Source organism: Echiichthys vipera, assembly GCF_963691815.1.
Source record: "Echiichthys vipera genome assembly, chromosome: 21".
NCBI lineage: Eukaryota > Metazoa > Chordata > Actinopteri > Perciformes > Trachinidae > Echiichthys > Echiichthys vipera.
In genome coordinates, this window is record NC_139846.1 from 14,146,533 (window position 1) to 14,166,712 (window position 20,180).

Here is a 20,180-nt window from a genome sequence, read left to right on the forward strand (position 1 = left end):
AGTTTCTATTTGCTTCCTAGTAGGATTAGTAGCAGAGGCCTGTGACATCAGGGTCAGTCTTTGGATACTGGGTAAAGATAGTAATGTTATTTCAGGATTATTAACACACAAGTGAAAGTAGTTTTAAAGAAAAGTGTTACATTGCGTTTGGCACCCACTGGTCCGTACACAATATTCTAAATGATGTATTAAGTTTTGAATGAGAAACCAGAGGGCAACATGTAACAGTTCACAAATCAGTTTTTATTAATTTAAACACAATCAAATAATAATGTCAAAAACATCTGTACACATATTTTGCAGACACAACAATCTTTTGCGTTTCACAATGAGGCCCATGTAAAGTATTTCCAGTTTGCATTTATGATTGCAACATAATAAAAAAAAGCGTGCTGTATGAATCTATAAAACATTTCCTCTAGTTACCTACCATTACCTTGATCTAGCAGCAATACGTAGATACCCCCAGAGCGCAGGGGAAGAAGTTGTTGTTGAGAAATGGGAGGTTCGGTGGGGTGGGTGTGTGCTATGGGGGGAGAGAGGGATCCAAATTGAAATGTAAAGGCCGACAGCGATCATGTGCAAAGGAGGGAAAAATCAGAAACACCACGAATGGGTTTCTGTTTAAGAAATTCACAGTCGATAGCACATGTCCTCCAAGTGAGTGGCTTTTCTCTCAATGATCGTTACGGTTTCCCCGTCCACAGTTGTAGAAGCGTTATGAAAAGGGTTTCACGTCTTTCAACTATTCCAAAGAGGGACACAGAATGTATTTTTCAAAGTCGAAATAAAAACACTACATCATACAAAATTACGCTTGCTGTACAAGAGTTGTTATAGCGCTTGTATAAAAGATAATAAAACCTATTCAAGCCTGCCTTATTTTTTTAACTGTGATTTATTCAAATTTGTTGTTAAAATGGCTCTCGAGAAGCAGCGAGTTTTCTCACCTCCACGGCATATCTTAAAAAACTCAGTACAATTAAGTTTGCTTCCAAATATATGGGGTCAGGGCTGCAAGCTGGTGAAATGCCATAAGGACACGAGTTGTGAGCTACCTTTCTGAATAACTTAAAAAAACAAACATCTCTTTCCCTTTTTTAAAATAGGAGTCTAAAAAAGGACTTGCAGTAGAGGAGACCTGTTATGCTGTATAAAGATGTGACTGAAGTTTCCTGTAAGGACGAGAAACGTCACAGAATCAAATGAAAGGTCATTGACACTTGACATCCATGCTTTTGGTCTTGACAAAACGATTTATCACAAAATCCCATTATCTACACATTTGTTTACTGAACAGAACTTGAACACATCAACACTTTCAGGCGTCGCACAAGCTTATGTGCGATGGGATGCCTTTTTTTTTTCTTTTTTTTCTTTTTTACTTCAATGAAAAAGCATTATTACCTTTCAAGAGCACGTACCTAAATGAATATAGGAAGGAATAGTCCAGTGATTACAAACTTACACACACAAAAAAGGTTTCCTCTATACACGATTGTCTCAGCATTGTAAATAAAGTTTTTTGTAATTTTCTTAAATTATTAGAAAACCCCCTTTTTTTCATTTTTGTTTCTTCCATAAACGTCTTCCTCTTGCTGTGGTGGAAATCAATAGTACTTTGTAAGAAGGCAGAAGTCTTTTATCTTCGAGGTACCTTCTCGTGGAGAGCTGCCACTCACAAAGTCTCCGTTCATAAATAACAAGCACAGGACTCTCAGGCCAACGGTCAACAGAGGAGCAGTCACTTTGTCCGTCCGTCTGTCTGTCTGTCCCATGACGGAAGAGAAACCAAAAAGTAGGTGGACAGATAAGCAAGAGATAGGAGGTGAAGAGCTAGAAGGATGGAGAAATGTCACCACCAGTAGTCGTGGGCCTGTGGTTTATGGTAGCTGAGTTCTGTGGCGAGGTTAGGCGAGGCGAGGCGGGCGAGGCCATCAGTAGCTCTGCTCTCCTCACAGGTGTGAACCCTGACAGAGTCCCGGCACAAACGGGGGGCCGTAAAACACTTTGACAGCTTCAGAAAGCAGCCAATTCACAGTAACCAGGGCAAGCAGCTGCAGCGCCGTAAATTCACCTCTCTCCTTCGCTTCCAGAGGAAAAAAAAAAAAATAAAGTTTAGGGTTAAGACGAAGTGTGACCATATGTCAGCACATTAACCGTGTGCTCAGCCTTTTTTTTTCTCCATTCTCCTCTTCTTTTCTTCCTGTGTAGTGGAAGACAGACGCCAGGCAGCACAGGGGGGTCTTTTCTGAGCTGGAGGGTCTGCGGCAAGCGTGGGACAGGGCTGGAGGGCGAAGGTGAAAGGTTGCAGGGGTGTGCGGAGGCGGAGCAGGGTGTACGATGGCGGTGTAGTGCTACAAGTACTCCAGGTCTAGAGCGTGGTGGAGGGCCATGAGGTCTGAATGGCTGGAGATCCTCCAGAAGGGCATGTTGTGCTGAGGGAACAATAAAAAACATTTTTATTGAAAAACTGAAAATATTATATACATTATATATACATATTACATTTTAGGGCTAAAAAAATTGATGGACATGATTAATCGATGAGTAGTCTACAGGATTTGAATCTATCCTCTCAGAAACAAAAAGGCTAAAGATTCTTTACTTTCTGTGTTTCTTCTGGTCGGACAAATATAAAAAAAAAAAGCTGTTTAGAGATGTGACCCTAGAAAACTGTATGATAATGAAAAAATAAAGGACATAATAATAGATATTGAAATCATTCAAATCATAAGAACATTTTATTCTTCACACTGCAGCCAATGCATTCAATAGATGGAGTAAGCCTGGTCCCTTCACCGGGGAAAGCAATCATATCAATAACAGACGGCTCCTCTTGCTCCCTTGTGCATATGTCTATGCAGCCAAACAGTACATCTGCACCTCAAACTAATTTCTCTCCTGCATCAACACGTAGTTTTATTTCAAACTAATCCAGTAGCTGTCTTCAACCTCAACAGAAATGAACTCCCCACAGGGCCTTTTGAATGAACCTCCTGCCTGCCAGTGTGTGTTTGGGACAGTGCAAATGAGCTGTTGTTCCCAAGCAGAGGACGGAGGGAGAAACCTGAGTCGCAGAGAATGAAAGGAGCTTGTCAGGTAGAGTCCTCAGTGTGTGGAGCCCATTACCCTCCCCTTATCAAAAGGTATGGCCTCTCCCAGGCATATGTTCCGCTTAGGAGAGCCTGCACTGACCCTTAAAAAGCTCTTTGCTTTTTGTTTTGTAAATTGTCTCTGCTTTTAAGTTTAAAAGCTGGAGATGCTATCTCTGACTTCTCTCCCAGGCGACGGTAAAAACTGAAGGCAGAATTGTTTCACCGATTGTCGTTTTTTTTCTTCTTTCTTTCAGGTCAGGAATGAGGGCCGAGAGAACTTTTAGACATTTGCTTTTGTAGTTCCACACAGTGTCACGTCTGATGTGTGCCTCCTGACGGGTGAAATTGTTGTGTTATTTCACGTCCTCTCTGATGTTGACACAGAAACCTTTTACCGCATGGCATGTCGTGGGACTTGCACCACTCAGACAGGAAAAAAAAAAAACCTTCCATCAATGTCACACTCCAACAACTCAGACCTGAGTGAAAATATTTGCATCTTTTTCCACAATCAACCCTCAAGACCAAGTTCCCAGGGCGTGTTCGCTTCTCATAACACAGAGCTATTGCTTTACAACACTTATCCAGGGTAAAGGTTGCAACTTCTTCCCCTAATCACCGCCTAATCGCTCTTCATCTGTCCTCACGCCTCTGCATGTTGTTTACCGTGGAACAGGTGAAAAAGAAGCCTAAGCTCAAAGGGAAACTCTGTGTCTTCGCCCTGACACTGTGGCTCACCGTAACTGTCAGTGAAATATGCTTGTGGGCCGCTGATTAATTTGTTAATGAATATGTTTGCTGTGTCTGGCTTGCATGCGGCATTTGGTTTACATCCAACCTTGGCAGAAACGCTGAATACACAAATTGTGGCGCAAGAGCCGACAGGTAACATAAAAAAAAGGGCAATGTCAGATTCATCTGAACAGATACCGTCGGCTCCCTTGATCCGTCCTGTGCTTGCAGGCTCATCATTGCGGTAAATATTCTCTTCAACAATGATTTAAGTCTCCTTTATGCCTGCTCTGTTTACAATGTGCCTTAAACGTGCCTGAAAGGGCTTGCCTAGCATTACACACACAGCATTCACGCTGCTCACAGCACCGAGCAGGAATATGTAATTATGCCATCTCTCCCCTCCCCTGCTCTGTAAACCTGAGACGGTGGAGGAAGAGCGCTGATTACACACTACAGACTTTCTCTCTTGTACTTGGACGCCTCTATTAGAGGATAAACGAATGAAAGTAAAGTAAGACTGTTGAGGAGGAGAGCTGGAGCGCTGATTCCTTTCTTTGGATAAGTATGGCAGGTATGTTTTGTGTTCTGTAAGCATTCATAATGAACTCCTGACCTCAAAGAAAGTCTAAACATCGTCTTTTCTCCTAGCTCTGTACATTTCTGATTGTTTTCTCTTCAGTGTGTTTAAAGTATGCGGTATCTATCGCTCCAAGACTTCTTACCTTTTTTGAGCCTTGCTCCTCTTCCACACCGTCTCCGACAACAATGTAAACAACTTTCCTCCCGAACCTTTGAATTACTCTCTCAAAGCAGCTCTCCTTCCCTGTGGGGGAGTCGACAGCAGGATGTTAGTGGAGCGTTTAGTGGATGCAAACAGATACACAGGCGCACAGACACTTACAGGGACCCACACTAAACACCATCAAGTTGATTCAAAGGCACAGGGTGACAAGAGCCTCTTTTTTTAAAAACACCACATGTACAAAATAGGGCAGTGTGTAAACACTTTGAGCTCAGCGAGGAGATATGATAAGATCAGGGCCTCAGATTAAGACAATCTGAAAAGCATTAACTCTGCCCTTCTGCTCCTCAACCATGGGACAAATGGACTTAAATCAGTTAAAATCACTCTTGCATGCTGCAGGGTCTGGTTAGGAGGAGCAGTGCGCTTAACACTATGAGAAAACCCTGAGCTACACTCTGCGCTGACGGGCCTGAAAATGGTGCGGGAGTGAAGCTTGATGTTTATTTTGCATTTGAAACAGTTAAGAAGGGGAAGGAGTGGAGGAAAAAGGGGGGAGATTGGAGAAAGTGGAGGAAGAAAAGAGAGAGAGAGGGGGGTCTTGTTGCTGTGGAATGACATAAATGTACAGAAGTGGTTTCATATGCAGAGACTGAACAAGAGAGGCCTGGGGAGGCCCAGTGCAGGCCCAGCTCCAGGAAAATAATCCCAGGCTGATTAGGCCTATTCCTTCATAGAAGAACATCAACCTTCTCCGGTGACTGAATCTCCCACCCCATCCACGCCTCTGTCCCGTCACTTAGGTAGCATGTGTGTCTTAACTATCTTATTTTTACTCTCGCCGGGCTAAAATAATAAGCATTCAAAGAGACAGTGAACAAAACAACTGAAGATTCAAATCACACATTTACCTATTTTAGTTGCGCTATAAATATTCTCGATAGGAAAGACTATCCCCAAGCCGTAGAGCAGAACCTTAGCCAGGGCAGGGATGAGCTGCGTGGTGGTCACCAGGATATTCACACAGTTTGACCTGCAGTGGAGAGACAGGGGAGGACAGCAAAGAGATGACATCATTATAAAGCTCTCAGAGGGAGGACAAAAGAAAACAGTGTGCAGAAAATAAAGCATATCATGTCATGCAATGAAGGATTGAATCTCAGCTTCCTTTTTAAAGTCAAATCTTTTAGCACACTTTTTAAAATCAGAAGACAAAGGCTCATCCAGAAGAGCGTTGGCATATTCTTTAATAGCTTGGGGAACATGGAGTTGACTTATTTACACCACATGTGAGTTTATGTATGTGCGGTATGGGACTGGGTACAATTTTCCTCACTGGAGTCCTACCTTGAGTGGATTAATGTTAGTGCTTTCAGTGCCAGTGTTAACCAGGAGTCCGTCAAGGCTTCAATTTCTGCTCGCAATTGCAACCAGGCTTCCCTTTTGGCTGGGCCCAGCAGACCTGAAACGCAGGGTAACATTGTTTGGGTTGGACCAGCCATCCGAATACCACTGAAATTTTCAAAATTTACCCTGACCAAGTGGTGTTGCATGTGTGCTTTTAGAACACACACGTGAACAAGCGCAGACACTCACAGAAACGCCCACACAAATGAGGGCACGTACATCTGCAAACTCATTTCTACTCGACAGATCTGTACAGGGCAGCGCTGCTTGTTGGGGATTACCTCCTACGTTATTTTTGTAGGTGGTGTAGATTTCTTTTACTCGTCTGTAGCGGAAGGCCAGTTTTCTCATCCAGTCCACGCCTCCCCGCACGCCAGTGGCCAGACATAGATTGGCACTGGTTGCTGCTGCGTGGAAACCGTCAGCGCCGAAGTTATACGTGCTGAGATAAAAACAAAGAAACAATGTGTTTGGTACAGGAGGCAAAGCAAATGGCATGGTTTATTTTGATTGTTCGATTAAGAATGAAATTGTCGTACCTCAGATCCTGGCCGTTGTCATCGGAGGACACATCGTCAATATGTACCTGATCACATTCCTGGAATACACAAAACATACACTTTGAGTAAAGTAGTATTGAACCACTCTTTAAGAAATACTTTTTCTTTCTTTGGAATGGCCCTAACCACATGTTCTGGGTCATTTTTCACTAGGAGCAACAAATTTATCCAGGAATTTGTGCTTTGGCTGGGCACCTCAGCCTTAATCCCATTCGCCTTGACTTTCTTTTTACATCTTTTTGAATGCGCTCGCCACATTTTTCTTCCCTTGTGCCCTCACTAGCTCTGTCCAAACAAAAAACTAACCTCATCAGTCAGAATGGACTGCTACCACTAGAGGGGTCTCAAGATATGCGCACACACAGAGACATAACCAATTTAGTCTCAATCCAGCAACTATAAACACTCCCCAGGTTAGCATTTGAACAGCTACATCTGTGAGTATATATATATATATATATATAAATATATAAAGTAGAAGGATGTATGTAGGCTAGCTGAATGTAGAAAGAGCCTTGGCACTAATAGTCTGTGCGTGTGTATGTGTCTGTGGATTGTGAACGTGTGCATCTCTAAACATCTGTGCGCACTTCTCTTCCCCTTTGGGGGGTGCCTGGTTCTTCTTGGAAAGGTAGAGGGATTCTGCAGCTCTGCACTGATTCCGCTGGTACACAGTAACACAATCCAGACTTTCTGGTGAATGTAACCTACTAGAAAAATTGAACCTGATGCTAACCGCCAATGAAATTATGACCTCTGATTGCTGCTGCGCCACACACCAACACAGCCCCAGGGCCAGTCAGCCAGCCGGCCGGCAAAAGAGTGCAGGAGAAAGCGGACTAAAAATCTGTTATTAGTTTTCCATTTATAGGAGAGCTCTAGTGCCTCCCCCTTTCTCCCCTCTCTCCGCCCCCCTTAGTCAGCTTGAAATGTGAGGGAGTCCTGCCTTGGCATTCAGATCAACACATTTTACATCAGGCAGGGCATAGTGAAACTAGCAAAGCTTCTTTTTGCTAAAACTTGGCTAGCAATTTAGCCAACAAGAGAAGAGCAATGGCCTTGTTAAGAGCAAAAGGCTTTTTAAAATGAATGTGATGTCAAACTCTCAATTTGTTTTAGTAAGCCCTAATCTAGAATGAATAACAAGAGAGCGTATTTGATATCTCTATGAAGTAGTTTAAAGAATTTCTTTGGAAAGCTACAAGTTTTAAATTGGTTGTGTAGCTGCCAAAAGGTTAGTCTCACCTGTTTAAAGTTATGTGAGAAAAAATAATTTCTCATGGAAATTGAAACTTGAGGGAGAGAATTCTTCAGGTCTCAAGTATGAAAAATCCCTCCAGATTTTTTAAGCTTTTTAATTAAGTTTCATCCGGCTGTTAAGACACCAAAACACAGAAAGGACTTCCTTGTTTTAAGTCAATCTAACCAAGGCCAAATGCTGACGTTATTGCATTCCACTCTAATGCTAGAGCAGGGTAAGGGTAAGGGCTTTGGACTGTAAACCTTTTTTATTTTACTGGTTCCCCTCTGAACAAATTTTTCATCTCCCTGGATTTGTGGGGAAAGGGAGGGGAGAGCGACGTGAGGAGAAACTCAAACCAGCTGTTCTTTAACAGAATTAAAATCTTGACCCCCAACCCCTGCTCTAATGCAGCCATTCTCTCGCCAAGCCTCTCCCAGCAAGCCCCAAGATCCAAAGAGGAAAAGACTTTGACCCTGTGACCCCTTTCCCCTCCTCTCCGGGGCTCCGGCACCCAGATAAGGGGGTGGAAGGGTAGAGAGGTGGAGATGGAGGAGAGAAGCGGTTAAAGGCTGGGGGTGAGGGTCCAAAGTGACCTCACATGGAGTAAGCTCTGAGCCCCGCGTTCCAGAAGATGGACTGCCAATTGGAGATGGGGAGCAAGCAGGGGCTCTCTACACTGTTGGCCTAATCTGTTTCCAGACACTTACCAGCAGATCTTTAATAGTTGAAGAAAGCAGCAATTTGTCCCAGCTTGAGGATCTACTCCCAACAGATAATTTATGTTCGCAAATTATCCCCAATTTTTTTCTCAGAACAGAACCCAAAGCAGAAGTAATGGTGTGCTTTATTCCTTTAGTAGAAGAGGCATGTCTGTTTGTTTAGGAAAACAAAAACAGCACTCTGGGTTAAGCACCTCATAAAGCCTTCTTTCAAAAACCTCCCATTCTGGTGCAAGTGACTGGAATGCTTCTATTATCCAGTAATCACCTGCTGATGAATCAGACACAATCAGCCAACTGCAAAGCACTCGTTTGGTATATCATTGCCTAATTGCATGCTGTCTCCTGGTGCCTTGTTTGATGACAATAGTTCCCCATGTTTGTTCTTCCCCTGTAATGTGTTTCTTTCAGATTCTGACAGCCAGCTATGTGAGAACAATACTACTCAGCATGTTAATTATGGGCCTACTTTAGGTGCCAGAGCTCCAATGTGACCCGAAGCACATAAATATGTCTCAGTAATTAGGCCCCTCACTGCAGCCATTATAATTGCTGCATGATTATGAATGATTCTTCATGGACTTTTACCAAATCGTCAAAGCTAACAAACTCATCAAACCCCGACAAAAGTAACGTGTTATAAATTTAAACAGCCAAGAAAAATAATGTCCATTTCTTTGTTTCTGTGTGTTTACATAGTTTTTCCCCCCCGTAGATATTATAACGCTTAATTAACAGCTGAACTGAGACCTCCAGATAGAAGTTTGTCTCTGTTCGTGTGTGTGTGTGTGTGTGTGTGTGTGTGTGTGTGTGTGTGTGTGTGTGCTCTGTATATAAAATGGAGGGGGTTGTTGGAAGAATGCGCAGACTCCAACAATTACTGTTCCCAGCTGGGGCTGGCGTAAACCTCTGCACTGGCTTCCTGGGAGGACTGGGAAAGCTAATAGAGGCGGTGGCTGTGGGTAATGTCGTACAGTAACCCTTACACATACTCATTAGGAGGCACTTCTGAAGGCCTCGTAAACACCACAGAGTCATGGATGGTGCAGGTTCAAGTGAGTTAAGTACAGTCGTATAGTCAAAGTGGATAGGATGGAAAGAACCACTATGGGGTGGCCAGTTTTACTAACTGACGGACTCAATGGCATTCCAGCATTTTTGGATGGATGGATCATAAAATGCCAAATAAAAAGAACAGACCTGAAAAATGCATTTTAAGTATATAGAAAGGAACTAAATAATGTTGCTCAAAAAGGATAAATTTAGATATTTTTTATAAAGTAGCTCATTTATATGCATGCAGGATTTAATACAAATATATCATAAGCACTTCGAGTTACTGTCACTGACTCACTGGAAAGCTTAAAAGAAAAAATAACAGTGTTATTATTGTTTGTATAAAACTAACAATAAAATGGCAGGGCTTCAAGATGGTGGCACATTGAGGGGCAGTCAGGGAATTTCTTAGAACCTATTGAGTCTTTTCCGTCGAATCCCCCCTATTCTACCCTCACCAAGCAAACAGTGGTCTCTCTAAAACCTACAATCACCGCTAACTCACACCAGATGTTCCTACTGTACTCAGGAGTGAAGACCCTCCACCAGAAGCCATCGCAATTACTCCTTATGCAAACACTATGTCTTTCTGTTAAATTCATCAGCGACATTCTTTCCTTTTATCTGAGCTACCAAACAGTCTTTATCTGTATGGGAGAGACGCCAAGAAACGCACAACAATTGAAGACAGGATGCCTCTTCTTCGGGATGCTTCCATCTCTAACATCATTCACTCTCTCTTCCTTTCCCTGTCTCTCTGTCTTTCCACTACTGGGCTGAAAAACTCTTCACCGTGGAGGAAGTTATCAGAGCCCTCTTTGTTCCCTTGGCATCTGTCATTAAGCAATCAGCGATGACGGCCTGAGTCTTCCTGTAGCCCTGGAAAGAGCTCAGAGTGGTGACTGCAACAGTCAGAGGCAGGGAGAAGAAAGACGGGGGAAAGTCAGCAATGCAATGCTACCAAAACGCAGAAAGGACCATGCTATCTAAACTAACTCTTAGACCTGTTTTTCCCATGAAGGTCTAGGTCACTGCAATATAGACAATGTCCACTTATTGGATACAAGCTGCCCTGCTGCCATATAGACAATGTACACTTAATGTTCCTTATTGGAGCTGCCCCACACGCCCCCGCCCTCTCTCTCAGGTGAGTTGTTTGGGTGGGGGTGGGTGGTCAAAACCACAGTGTGAGCGATAACAGCCGTCATCACAGCATTCCTTGTGACCCTACAGGCTAATGCCATGTGAAAAAGGCTCATCCATGGTTCGCAGGTTCTCAATACCGCCACTCCACTGGCAGTGGCTGTCATCCCCCCCACGGTCTGTGACCCCCAGTAACTTCCTTCTCCGTTCCCACCACAGGCAACTCTGTCTGGGAGGGGGTTTGCAAGGGGGCCGTGATTACCTGGGGGTCAAACACAGGATGTGGGTAACAAAGGGAGAGTTCTTCGAACCCACTTCATTCCAATCCACAATCTGTGCTTGAACAGCCACGGAATTCAAACAGCCGCGCCAAACAAAGCACAGGTATATGCTGGTTTTACAGAAATTCACACGATCAGGAGAAGGGATCCGGGGGGAGGATAAGTGAGTCTTTCTCAGGAACACACTGAATTTTAACAAAGTGGTCTGTAACGCGCTGCTGACTGGAAAAACTAGAAAAAAGAATCACCCCACAGGTAGGCAGTGAAAAAGTATGAATTAGTTATGTGATGGATGAGCTGCTTCTCATTATTTCCTATTTTTGGCGTTGCACATCCAAACCACACCTCAAGGAGAGCGACATTAAATGCAATATCAAATCTCAGTCGTTTCAGCATTTTCCCTTTGCAACAACCGTATCCAATTGTGAAACAGTTTATTCATGCTAAGTAGCCTGTTGTACAGACAAATCTATGCAAGTTTCTGCTCTCCTCCTCCACAGACCATACTCAGCAGGTGCTGTGTCTCCCTCTCTTTAATTCAGGACAAGAAATCTATTCTTACATATTATCATTTCTCACCAGACAGTATATTTTCCATGAACCCTCAACCCCCATTGGTGCATGAATTGGCCTTGTTAGGATAGTGGGTTATGGGTGGGGGTGAGGTGGAGCTCTGTGGAGCAAATACTGAGAGGGTGGCTTTTGAAACATCCACTTTCTCTCAGTAGTCTATCCAAAACACATCAGTGGCCCCGCCTCAAGTCGTGATGGAGTTATGTCGAAGAGAATGACAGAACTGCTGCATCAGTGGCCAGGCACATGAGGAAATACCCACATCAGGGTGTACAGACCTTAAGATCAAGTCTGACAAAATATACTTTGTATGAAAATGGCCTTTTTTTAGTTCACAGTTATAATTTGGTGTCAGCGAACTCCTACTCCCTGGTTTTATAGTTTTCACTGGTGCAGCTCTTGATGGGTTGTTCAGTTTTATTTGTTGTGATAGTGCTATTGAAATATAAATATAAATCTGTGCCACATAGCTAGTGTTAATTGGTAGCCGATCGACTCAGTGACTTGATTTCATGACTCAATGAAAAGCACAGTTAGCATTATATTCCTCCTTACTGGGAATACAATCTTAAAAATATACTATCAAGGAAAACACTGTAAAGCTACCAATCATATGGAATGGTGAGTACAGGATCTGACTCTCTACTGAGGGACATAAAACCAACAGAATGGCTCTACACTAAGAGGCTCTGGAGGGCCATTTCAGCCACTAGGAATAGGTAACCATGCGTTTCACAGCATCTCTCATTAACAGGCAGCCCCTGGGTAAGAGTGACAGAGAAGGTTTCAACCCTGTGACTGCAGGCTGGGAGCTATAAAAGGCAGTCAGCTCACAGTGTCACCGGGTTGCTCCGGAGTTGTGTGTGTGTGTGTATGTGAAAGTATGAGAGTTTGAGAGTGAGAGTGTGTACTTTAAATGAGTATTTGTACAGTATGTATGTGTGTGTTAAGAGTTTGCAGCACAACATGTTTAGAGTACATGTGCGTATATGTGTGAGAGAGGGTTGCACACAGCATGGGGGCATCAGTGGACTAATTTAAAATGTTCCCACCTTTGGAGACCTCTCCTCCTCCTCTCTCTCTGTGAGTGATTTGCCCCCATGCCCTTTATCCTCCAGACAGAGAGGGTTGTTTTCTCACCCGGGGAAGGGGGAGACGGCAGCCCCCGTACCCCACTGAGAGGGGAACACAGGGGGCTCGGCCAGCGAGAGAGGCCCCTGGTTCCCACATAGTGCTCTGCGTTAGTGTTTAAGTTACGGCAGCACACCTACAGTAAACTCCCTCCCTGAGTCACAGCAGATCTGTCAGTCTTCCCAGTAAGCTCAGCCTCAGTAGGCTTCATTATATACATCTCTTCAGACTATCAATTAACTCCACATTCAACCTCACACCCAATGCTAGTGTGACACAAATGTATTATTTCAAAAATACAATATATGAGCACCAAATCTATGAAATCATTAAGTGAAATATATTAAAAAGTTATTATTCACTTAATGATGATTGATAGGACCTTTCCATTAGAATGTTGCTGTTAATTAACAAATTACAAAAATATATATTTCTATATGTAAAGTTTCGATTCATATTTAACATTGATTTTTTTCTTCATCTCTATAGCTACTGAAATACAACAAAGGAAAATGAATACAGTGGAAAGCCCATCAATAAGGATCATATTGCCTCAAATTACTTTCCTAATATTTCCTTCAGTGAGAGCAATTTTGATGATAAAAAGAGACTGTGCTGTTAATACAACACTACGCCCGTCCAGCAAATGGTTTGTGATCGATAGAGAGATTTGTGCGTGTGGGTTGGGAGGGGAAGTCTTTTGAGGGGGCGCTGTATTTCTGGGATGCACCTTCAATGCAATCTAAGAGTGAATTAAAAAAAAAAAACAGAAAAAAAAATTTGAAGAGAAAGAGGGAGAGAGAAACTTAAGGGGGAAACTGATCCCTGTTGACCCCTTCGGCATGCCCTCTTTCTTTTTATGACTTTCCTCTGAATCATCACTCACCAGCTCTATCAACGCCGCCCAGCCTCCATTCACACACACTCTCACATGCACACACTTGAACATATAATACACATGATTAGAGTGTTGGCCGTGCGCACAATATTATGCTTAATTGTAATCTTTAGTTACACGTAAACAACTCCTGTGCATTTTAAACAGATTAATTTACCTTGAAAAGGAACATTTTAATTCAAGCATAACGATCTGGGACTGCACATATAGTGAAGTTGTGAGGACACATTTAATGCTCTTGTGGAGAGGGTGGCAGGACAACAGTGCTAAGACGTAGATGAACTACACACACACACACACACACACACACACACACACACACACACACACACACAGACACACACACACAGTTAGGCCACTAACTCTGCACCTGTGTTTCTGCACAGCCTCTGGGGTCTCCCTTTATGGCTTAGACTAAATTAGATGGACCATATGCATTTCTGCACATGCTTAAATACATAACTGCTGCTGGCTGCGGTATTTATAGTTGGACTCTATTTAGCTCTATCTGAGATGGAGGACTGTAAATCAGCAGAGAGGAAACACAACTGGTTAGGCATTGCTGAGAACTGGCACTTAACACTCAGACTGGCCCAGCTCAGTATAAGAGGAGAGATCAATATGCCTTCAAGAGAATGTCACTGCTCCTCTGGTATGGTTGTTAATGACATTGCAGCGTCTGCAGAGAGGTCTTTACATTGGGTGTTCTAAAAAGCATTCTTGCAGCAAACCACACATTGCTATTTGAGTCATAATACTACTCTAGTTTTAGCCGTAAAAAAAATCTAAAGCTTTAAAGTGTCAAAACAAAATCTAATAATTTCGTTATGGAGATAGAGCAGAAGAAATATACGCTGCATTTCAAAATAATTTTATAAGCAGTCTGAGCTGCCAATTCTTCTGTGAACAGTTTCATCACACATGAAAAGAAATCACAACACAGGACAGATGTTGAGCAAAACCACATTTAAGCGTTGTCACAAACTGCCATTTTTTCAAATGATTGGGGCACATCTATTAAATAAAGTGCAGCTACAATGGATTCTACATGGCCAGGGCATAAGGAAATATTTAACCAGCCAATTGCAGCCAATTAACTTTGATCACGACGACTGCGTTTGGAATCTCAGTCACCCGTCTGTCTGGGAGAGTATGAACATTTTCCTTCTCCGTCTTTCTCTCCCCCGTTTTTTCCTCCTTCTTGGGTTTGCTTCATGTAACACAGCTGAACATGGTGGTGGTGAGTAATGAGACTTGGCAGAATGGCCACAGATCTCTTCACACTTAAGTATCAAACAAAACATTTCCTCAACTGTGAGGTCAGCATAAAGCAGGACACTGAGGAAAAGCAGGACACTGAGGAAAAGCTCTGGGTCATTGGGATCAGATTCACCGAGAGAAAGAGACTGAGAGGAAAAGGCAGGGACAAAAATCGTAGACAGAGAATTGGATAAAGCTAGTGTTAAGGGAAAAATAACATTGAGATCAATTGCTTTGTTTATTTCTAAAATGTGATGAGCACTCATCGTTAGCTGGGTTTGACATCTTGAGCTGGAAAGAGTGGATGCACTTCATTTCAGTATAAGTTTGTGTGTGTGTGTGTGTATATATATATATATATATATATATATATATATATATATATGTGTGTGTGTGTGTGTGTGTGTGTAGGTATGGACAAATGTGACACACTTTTCTGTACATAGAGTCTGAGCCTATAAGCATCCCTGACCCTCTGGTCTTTCACCTTTCCCCAGAGTGAAGACATCCCACCACACACACCCACATACACACCTCATTGCCCTTGATTCCTCTATTCCTCTGTCCCAGGGGCAGATTTTACACTGACTGTACATGGATCAAGGGGGCAAAGTGGCGTGGGAGGGGAGACGTTGGGGGGATTTCATGCTGTGACGGAAGGGTCTGTGGTGGAGGTGGACAGCGACACCAAGCACACAGCATGACACGCAGACAGACACAGCAGCCACAGAAACACTAGAGCTTGACAAATTGAGCTGGCCGCTATAGGAGTGGGAAGGAGGTGGGGGGGCTAGTGACCCAGGAATGACAGAGACTGACAGCCCATGTAAAATTCATGGTATCCCTTGGGCTTCAAGGTAATACTTCACCACTATGGGACTGATAACTGAGAAACAGGCTCCATGCTATGAAACAGTTGTTGCTGCTTTTACTAAAACCTTAATAGACTGTACTTACACTCCTGTTAGAATACACTCCTTTGACCACAAAAATCATCGCCGAGCTGTACAGAAGGCATTTGTGCAGAACAGGAAAATAGCAGAGATAAAGTCAGCCTAAATAAGAGAGAGAAAAACACAGAAAAACAGACGCACCTCCAAGTCGTTAAAGAATAGGTGCGTGTCGGCCAAGTTGAAGATCATTTCTTCCATCCTCAGGCCTAATGATACAGATGTCGGCGGATCCTGGAAGACAGACAAAAACAATTAAATCAAAATAAAGTCTTTCTTCTGAATATTGAGGTCATTTTCTTCCATTTGAAGGAGTTAATGTGAAACAATAAATAACGCTGTTCCCTGTAAGTCACTCAATTAACACAGAATCCTTTTAAATTCCTCAGCAGGCTATTCCCATAAAAGAAGACATTAGGCAGACTTGAAAGTTTCAGCCTCTGTTTACGACCCTCCGAAAGGGACCAGAATAGTCATCAGAAATGCCACAGACTTGAATGAATGCAGTAAAAGCATGTCTCTTCTCAGAAGGGGTGGTCGATTTAGAAGAGTCGGGGGTCACAACCTCATCGTAAATAGCCCATTCTCCACACGCTTGTGCAGATGCATCACCTGATTGCTCTCTAGGTGATATAACACAATTTCCCCTGAAGCTAATGAGGTGTTTATTAATATTTAAAATAATATATATGCAAAATAAATACTGATAGCTCTCTGCGTCAGGCGCAATTTTTCCTTAAATCATGATCCGTCAGTAATTTGACACAAGCTGTAATGGTGATAGGTTTGCACCGTCTGTAAGATAATACCTAGAGAGGAGTGAACTACATTGTAAATAGTTAATGAGCCTGTGACAATGTGTGTGATTTTTCCCTCTAAAATGATAATTGGCAAAAAGCATTCAGTGCATTTTCACAAAAGCATGGAGATATAAGCCGTGCGTAATCATTTCTTACATACTAACAAACTTGCTCAAACCCATTTATTTTAGTCTAAGAAAATTAACTTTCCTATTACCTATTATTGTTATTATTATTATTTTAAAACAACACACAGCACACACTGGATTGAAATGCTTCCATTCCTTTTTGTTGTTTCACAAACTGAATACCCTTTTCTCTATCTTAAATCTTTAATCAACAGATTGTCTTCAGCAAGCAAAGGATGAAGGGAGACAATAGCATGGCTGCGGAGGAGGATTTTCTGCAGTTGGGTGAGACTGCATTAAAGACAAGACCAGAAGCAGGGATTACAGAGTTAAACCACCTGAAGACACACCTGAGCTCTCTACTGATTAGCTGTCACACCCCACAATGCTTATGTTTTTACGAAAATGACAGAGGACAAACCACACAAGTAGAGCTCAATCCCCCACTTCTAGAGGCTTTCTCCTTCCTCTTAACCTCCCAGTTCGAATCAATCTTTCAGTCAGAATTCATCAAAAATAATTAACCTCCCACCAGCTACCAGCTCAATCTCTCCCCCAACCCCTGCCGCTGTTGGGTGATTTAGCATTATGGGCTGGTTTGGTGGGAAAAGGCAGTATTCTCCGACGCGAGTGAATCCTTTCCAATTAAATCTAAACAATCATTCAGTGAGGGAGTTAAGAATACAAGCAGGCCAGAAGGCCAAAGTGCTGCTGCTGTCATTGCTCCAGCACCACCTGTCCTGAGATGTCAGTGCCATCCACAGGGGCGCCAAGTCCCCCCCGCTCCCTCTGAGCCCCTTACCAATAACAACCCCCTTTCCATCCCCACCCACTTTAAGCTCTAGCTCTGGCCAGCCCAATAGCAGCACAGCTGGCCTCAACCATCAGCTTTATGGGGGTGAGCTGCCTTGATGCCAATTAAAAAAGCTGATAAGAGCAGCAGTGTGTTTATGTGTGTATGAGAGGGAGAAAAAAAAGAGTCAGAGAGAGTGGGTAGGAGGTCACAGTGAGTGAGAGAAAGTGTGGATGTGTGCACACTCAGATACACATCTATTTATAGTAAGCTAAGAGCAGCTAGGAGGAAAAATGGTTTAGTAACTTTTCTGTTTATGCCACTAAGATGGGGATGCCATGAATGACAGACAGGAGGGAAGGAAAGGGGTAGTTGTTGTGGTGGATGTTGGTCTGCTTTACTTTCTCCTCTGAAGTAGTTTACAGATCTGTATTTCTGATAAGCTTTGAGGTAGCATGCTCTGTGGTTGCTGTGAGTAAGCATGTCTCCCTCTCATAATAATGCTTTAATGTGATAGTGTCAGCAGGTTAGGGCATGAGAGAAATGTTTGTCAAAAAAAAGAAAGAAGAAATTTGCAGAGGAGGAGAAAAAGGGGGAACAAAAGAGAGAGTGAGTGAGAGGGGCTCTAGCGGCTGTCACATCCTATATGAGTTCTGATGGAACGGGCCCTTATGGAGTCAGGAGTGTTTCCTGTTTCAGAGGAGCACACTGGAGACCCTGTGTATGCATGTGTGTGTGTGGTTGGAGAGTCCCTCATCACTGAGCCACAGCTCCCTAAGCCTTAGCTCTCTCTTTACCCAGCATGCAGGGCTGAGAATAAAGTAAATAAACAGTGAAGGGTCGTGGGGCAGCCCTCTTTCACCCCAAAAACAAAACACTGCCCCCATCAAACACCCCCTCATACCAGAACAAAGGCGCTGAGCATGGGCCGCAGACGCTAAGCTCTCTGACATATGAGCAGCAATATGTCATTTTTGACTTCAAAACCAGACACCTCCATAGTCAAAACAACCGGTGATACAAATGCTTCTTTCCCACAAGATAAAATAAAATGGAGATTCATTTATCATTTGAAAACATTTGTGAACGTGATGTGAACTGGCTGGTAACATTGTATTTTATTTGTGTGTATTATATCTAAATGGGAAAATAAGAGCGGGTGATGCACTTTGAAAGCTATATAAAACCTATGACCTCAATAAAACCATGAGAATAGGATTCTGCCTTTTTCCCCAAATTGTTTATTTTGAAAGTTTAAATTTAGAGAAGCAATTTACATGGAACAACAAATAGCAAAGCCTGGAAAAGTAAACTCTTCATCTTATAAGCATACACAGTGACATGGGATGAAAAATAACCTTCCAGTACAATAATAATATATGTTTGTTAAGATTTATATATATGTATGTAATATATTTCTATTTGAATCCTAATTAAAGCAGGTTAAAGGGAATCTCTGTGCTCTACTTTGAGTTTTGACTGAATTACATTCAGTGGACTCAGTCTCCTGCCAGGGTCTCCAGGGAGATCCCTGTCTGAAAAGGATGGATTGAGAAGCACTTAATTAAACTAACAATGTGGCATTTCTGAAGGAGAAAGGAACACTTAAGATGTGTCAATAGACATCCAGAGTGCAACTGTTGTGAGCCCCTACAGCTGAGCCCCCTGACCAGCCATGCATAGCTCCAACAGCTGCAAAGAGCAGTCAAATACTTGTCAAGCCTCATTGGACCTATTAAAAAAAGAAACAATTATCTGTACATTGAGTTCTGCTATTCTCACCACCGACTCAGTAAAATCTATCTTCTGCTCAATGACCATTCCCCCACCTCTGATCCTTTCTCCCCTCCTTTTAATACTGTATTTATGTGTTTTTCTGATAAAGTGCACCACTATTGCCACAGTCTGATGTCACTCACCCGTCCATATCTGTTGGCATAAGAACCCGTAAGCAAGGAATGGAAAACGATGATTGTTTCATCCAGGTCCCAGATGAAAACTCGCTGGAGAGATGAGCGGCGGAGGGAGAAGAAAGAAACAAAGAAAAACAGAGAGAAAAGAGGCAAAATCAATGGGGCACTCTGTAGGGCTGCAAGGTGATCCTCCTGGTCAATAGGCCAGGAGCGTGTATTTGTGCGCCACAGGGACCAGGATCCATTTGCTTTGGTTGGTCACCGCAACACTCCTCCCATCACCCCACCACATGCTTTCCACTTTCTGCCCTTTACATTAGAGTAATCAATAGTGACAAACTAATTAACTAGATATGTTAACACGCTATGATGTCAGTGTTATAATGGGTGCTAGCAACCTTGTTTAAATTCATACCATATTAATGAAGAGGCCTCTGAATTACCAAGAGTTCATTTTGACAAATGGTCGCTATCTGAGTAAAGTATTACTTGGCTCATGATGCAACGGTACTGTTGTTAGTCACGACTAGTGTCCAGTCTTTGGTGACGAGAATATATACATTATTCACTTCAGCATTGACTCACTTAATCACATGCCTAATTGTTTATTTACGAGGTATACATGAGAACTTTATAAATGTGTGTCATATATTCCACAATGCATCAATAATGCATTTAAAGTTAAGGCATCATATCTTTAAGAATTAATGTCCATCAAGTGTCAAAGCTTGGTGTGGTCGTCATATAGTA

The 20,180-nt window shown here is 42.7% G+C and overlaps 1 protein-coding gene across 6 annotated transcripts in view; it reads right to left on the reverse strand.

Annotated features, from left to right (window-relative positions):
• Positions 1-222: 222 nt before the first annotated feature.
• The window catches only part of eya1 (EYA transcriptional coactivator and phosphatase 1), a gene marked incomplete at its 5' end in the record, with an annotated part of 39,449 nt that continues 19,491 nt past the window's right edge, over positions 223-20,180 (reverse strand). For all 6 annotated transcript variants that reach the window (XM_083936627.1, XM_083936626.1, XM_083936624.1 and 3 more), the window contains 8 exons: positions 223-2,438; positions 4,556-4,656; positions 5,487-5,608; positions 5,923-6,037; positions 6,264-6,424; positions 6,522-6,580; positions 15,941-16,030; positions 19,437-19,520. In XM_083936627.1, the coding sequence (XP_083792753.1) occupies positions 2,358-2,438; positions 4,556-4,656; positions 5,487-5,608; positions 5,923-6,037; positions 6,264-6,424; positions 6,522-6,580; positions 15,941-16,030; positions 19,437-19,520 (813 nt within the window). In that variant the 3' untranslated portion in view covers positions 223-2,357. The remainder of the gene's footprint in view (positions 2,439-4,555; positions 4,657-5,486; positions 5,609-5,922; positions 6,038-6,263; positions 6,425-6,521; positions 6,581-15,940; positions 16,031-19,436; positions 19,521-20,180) is intronic.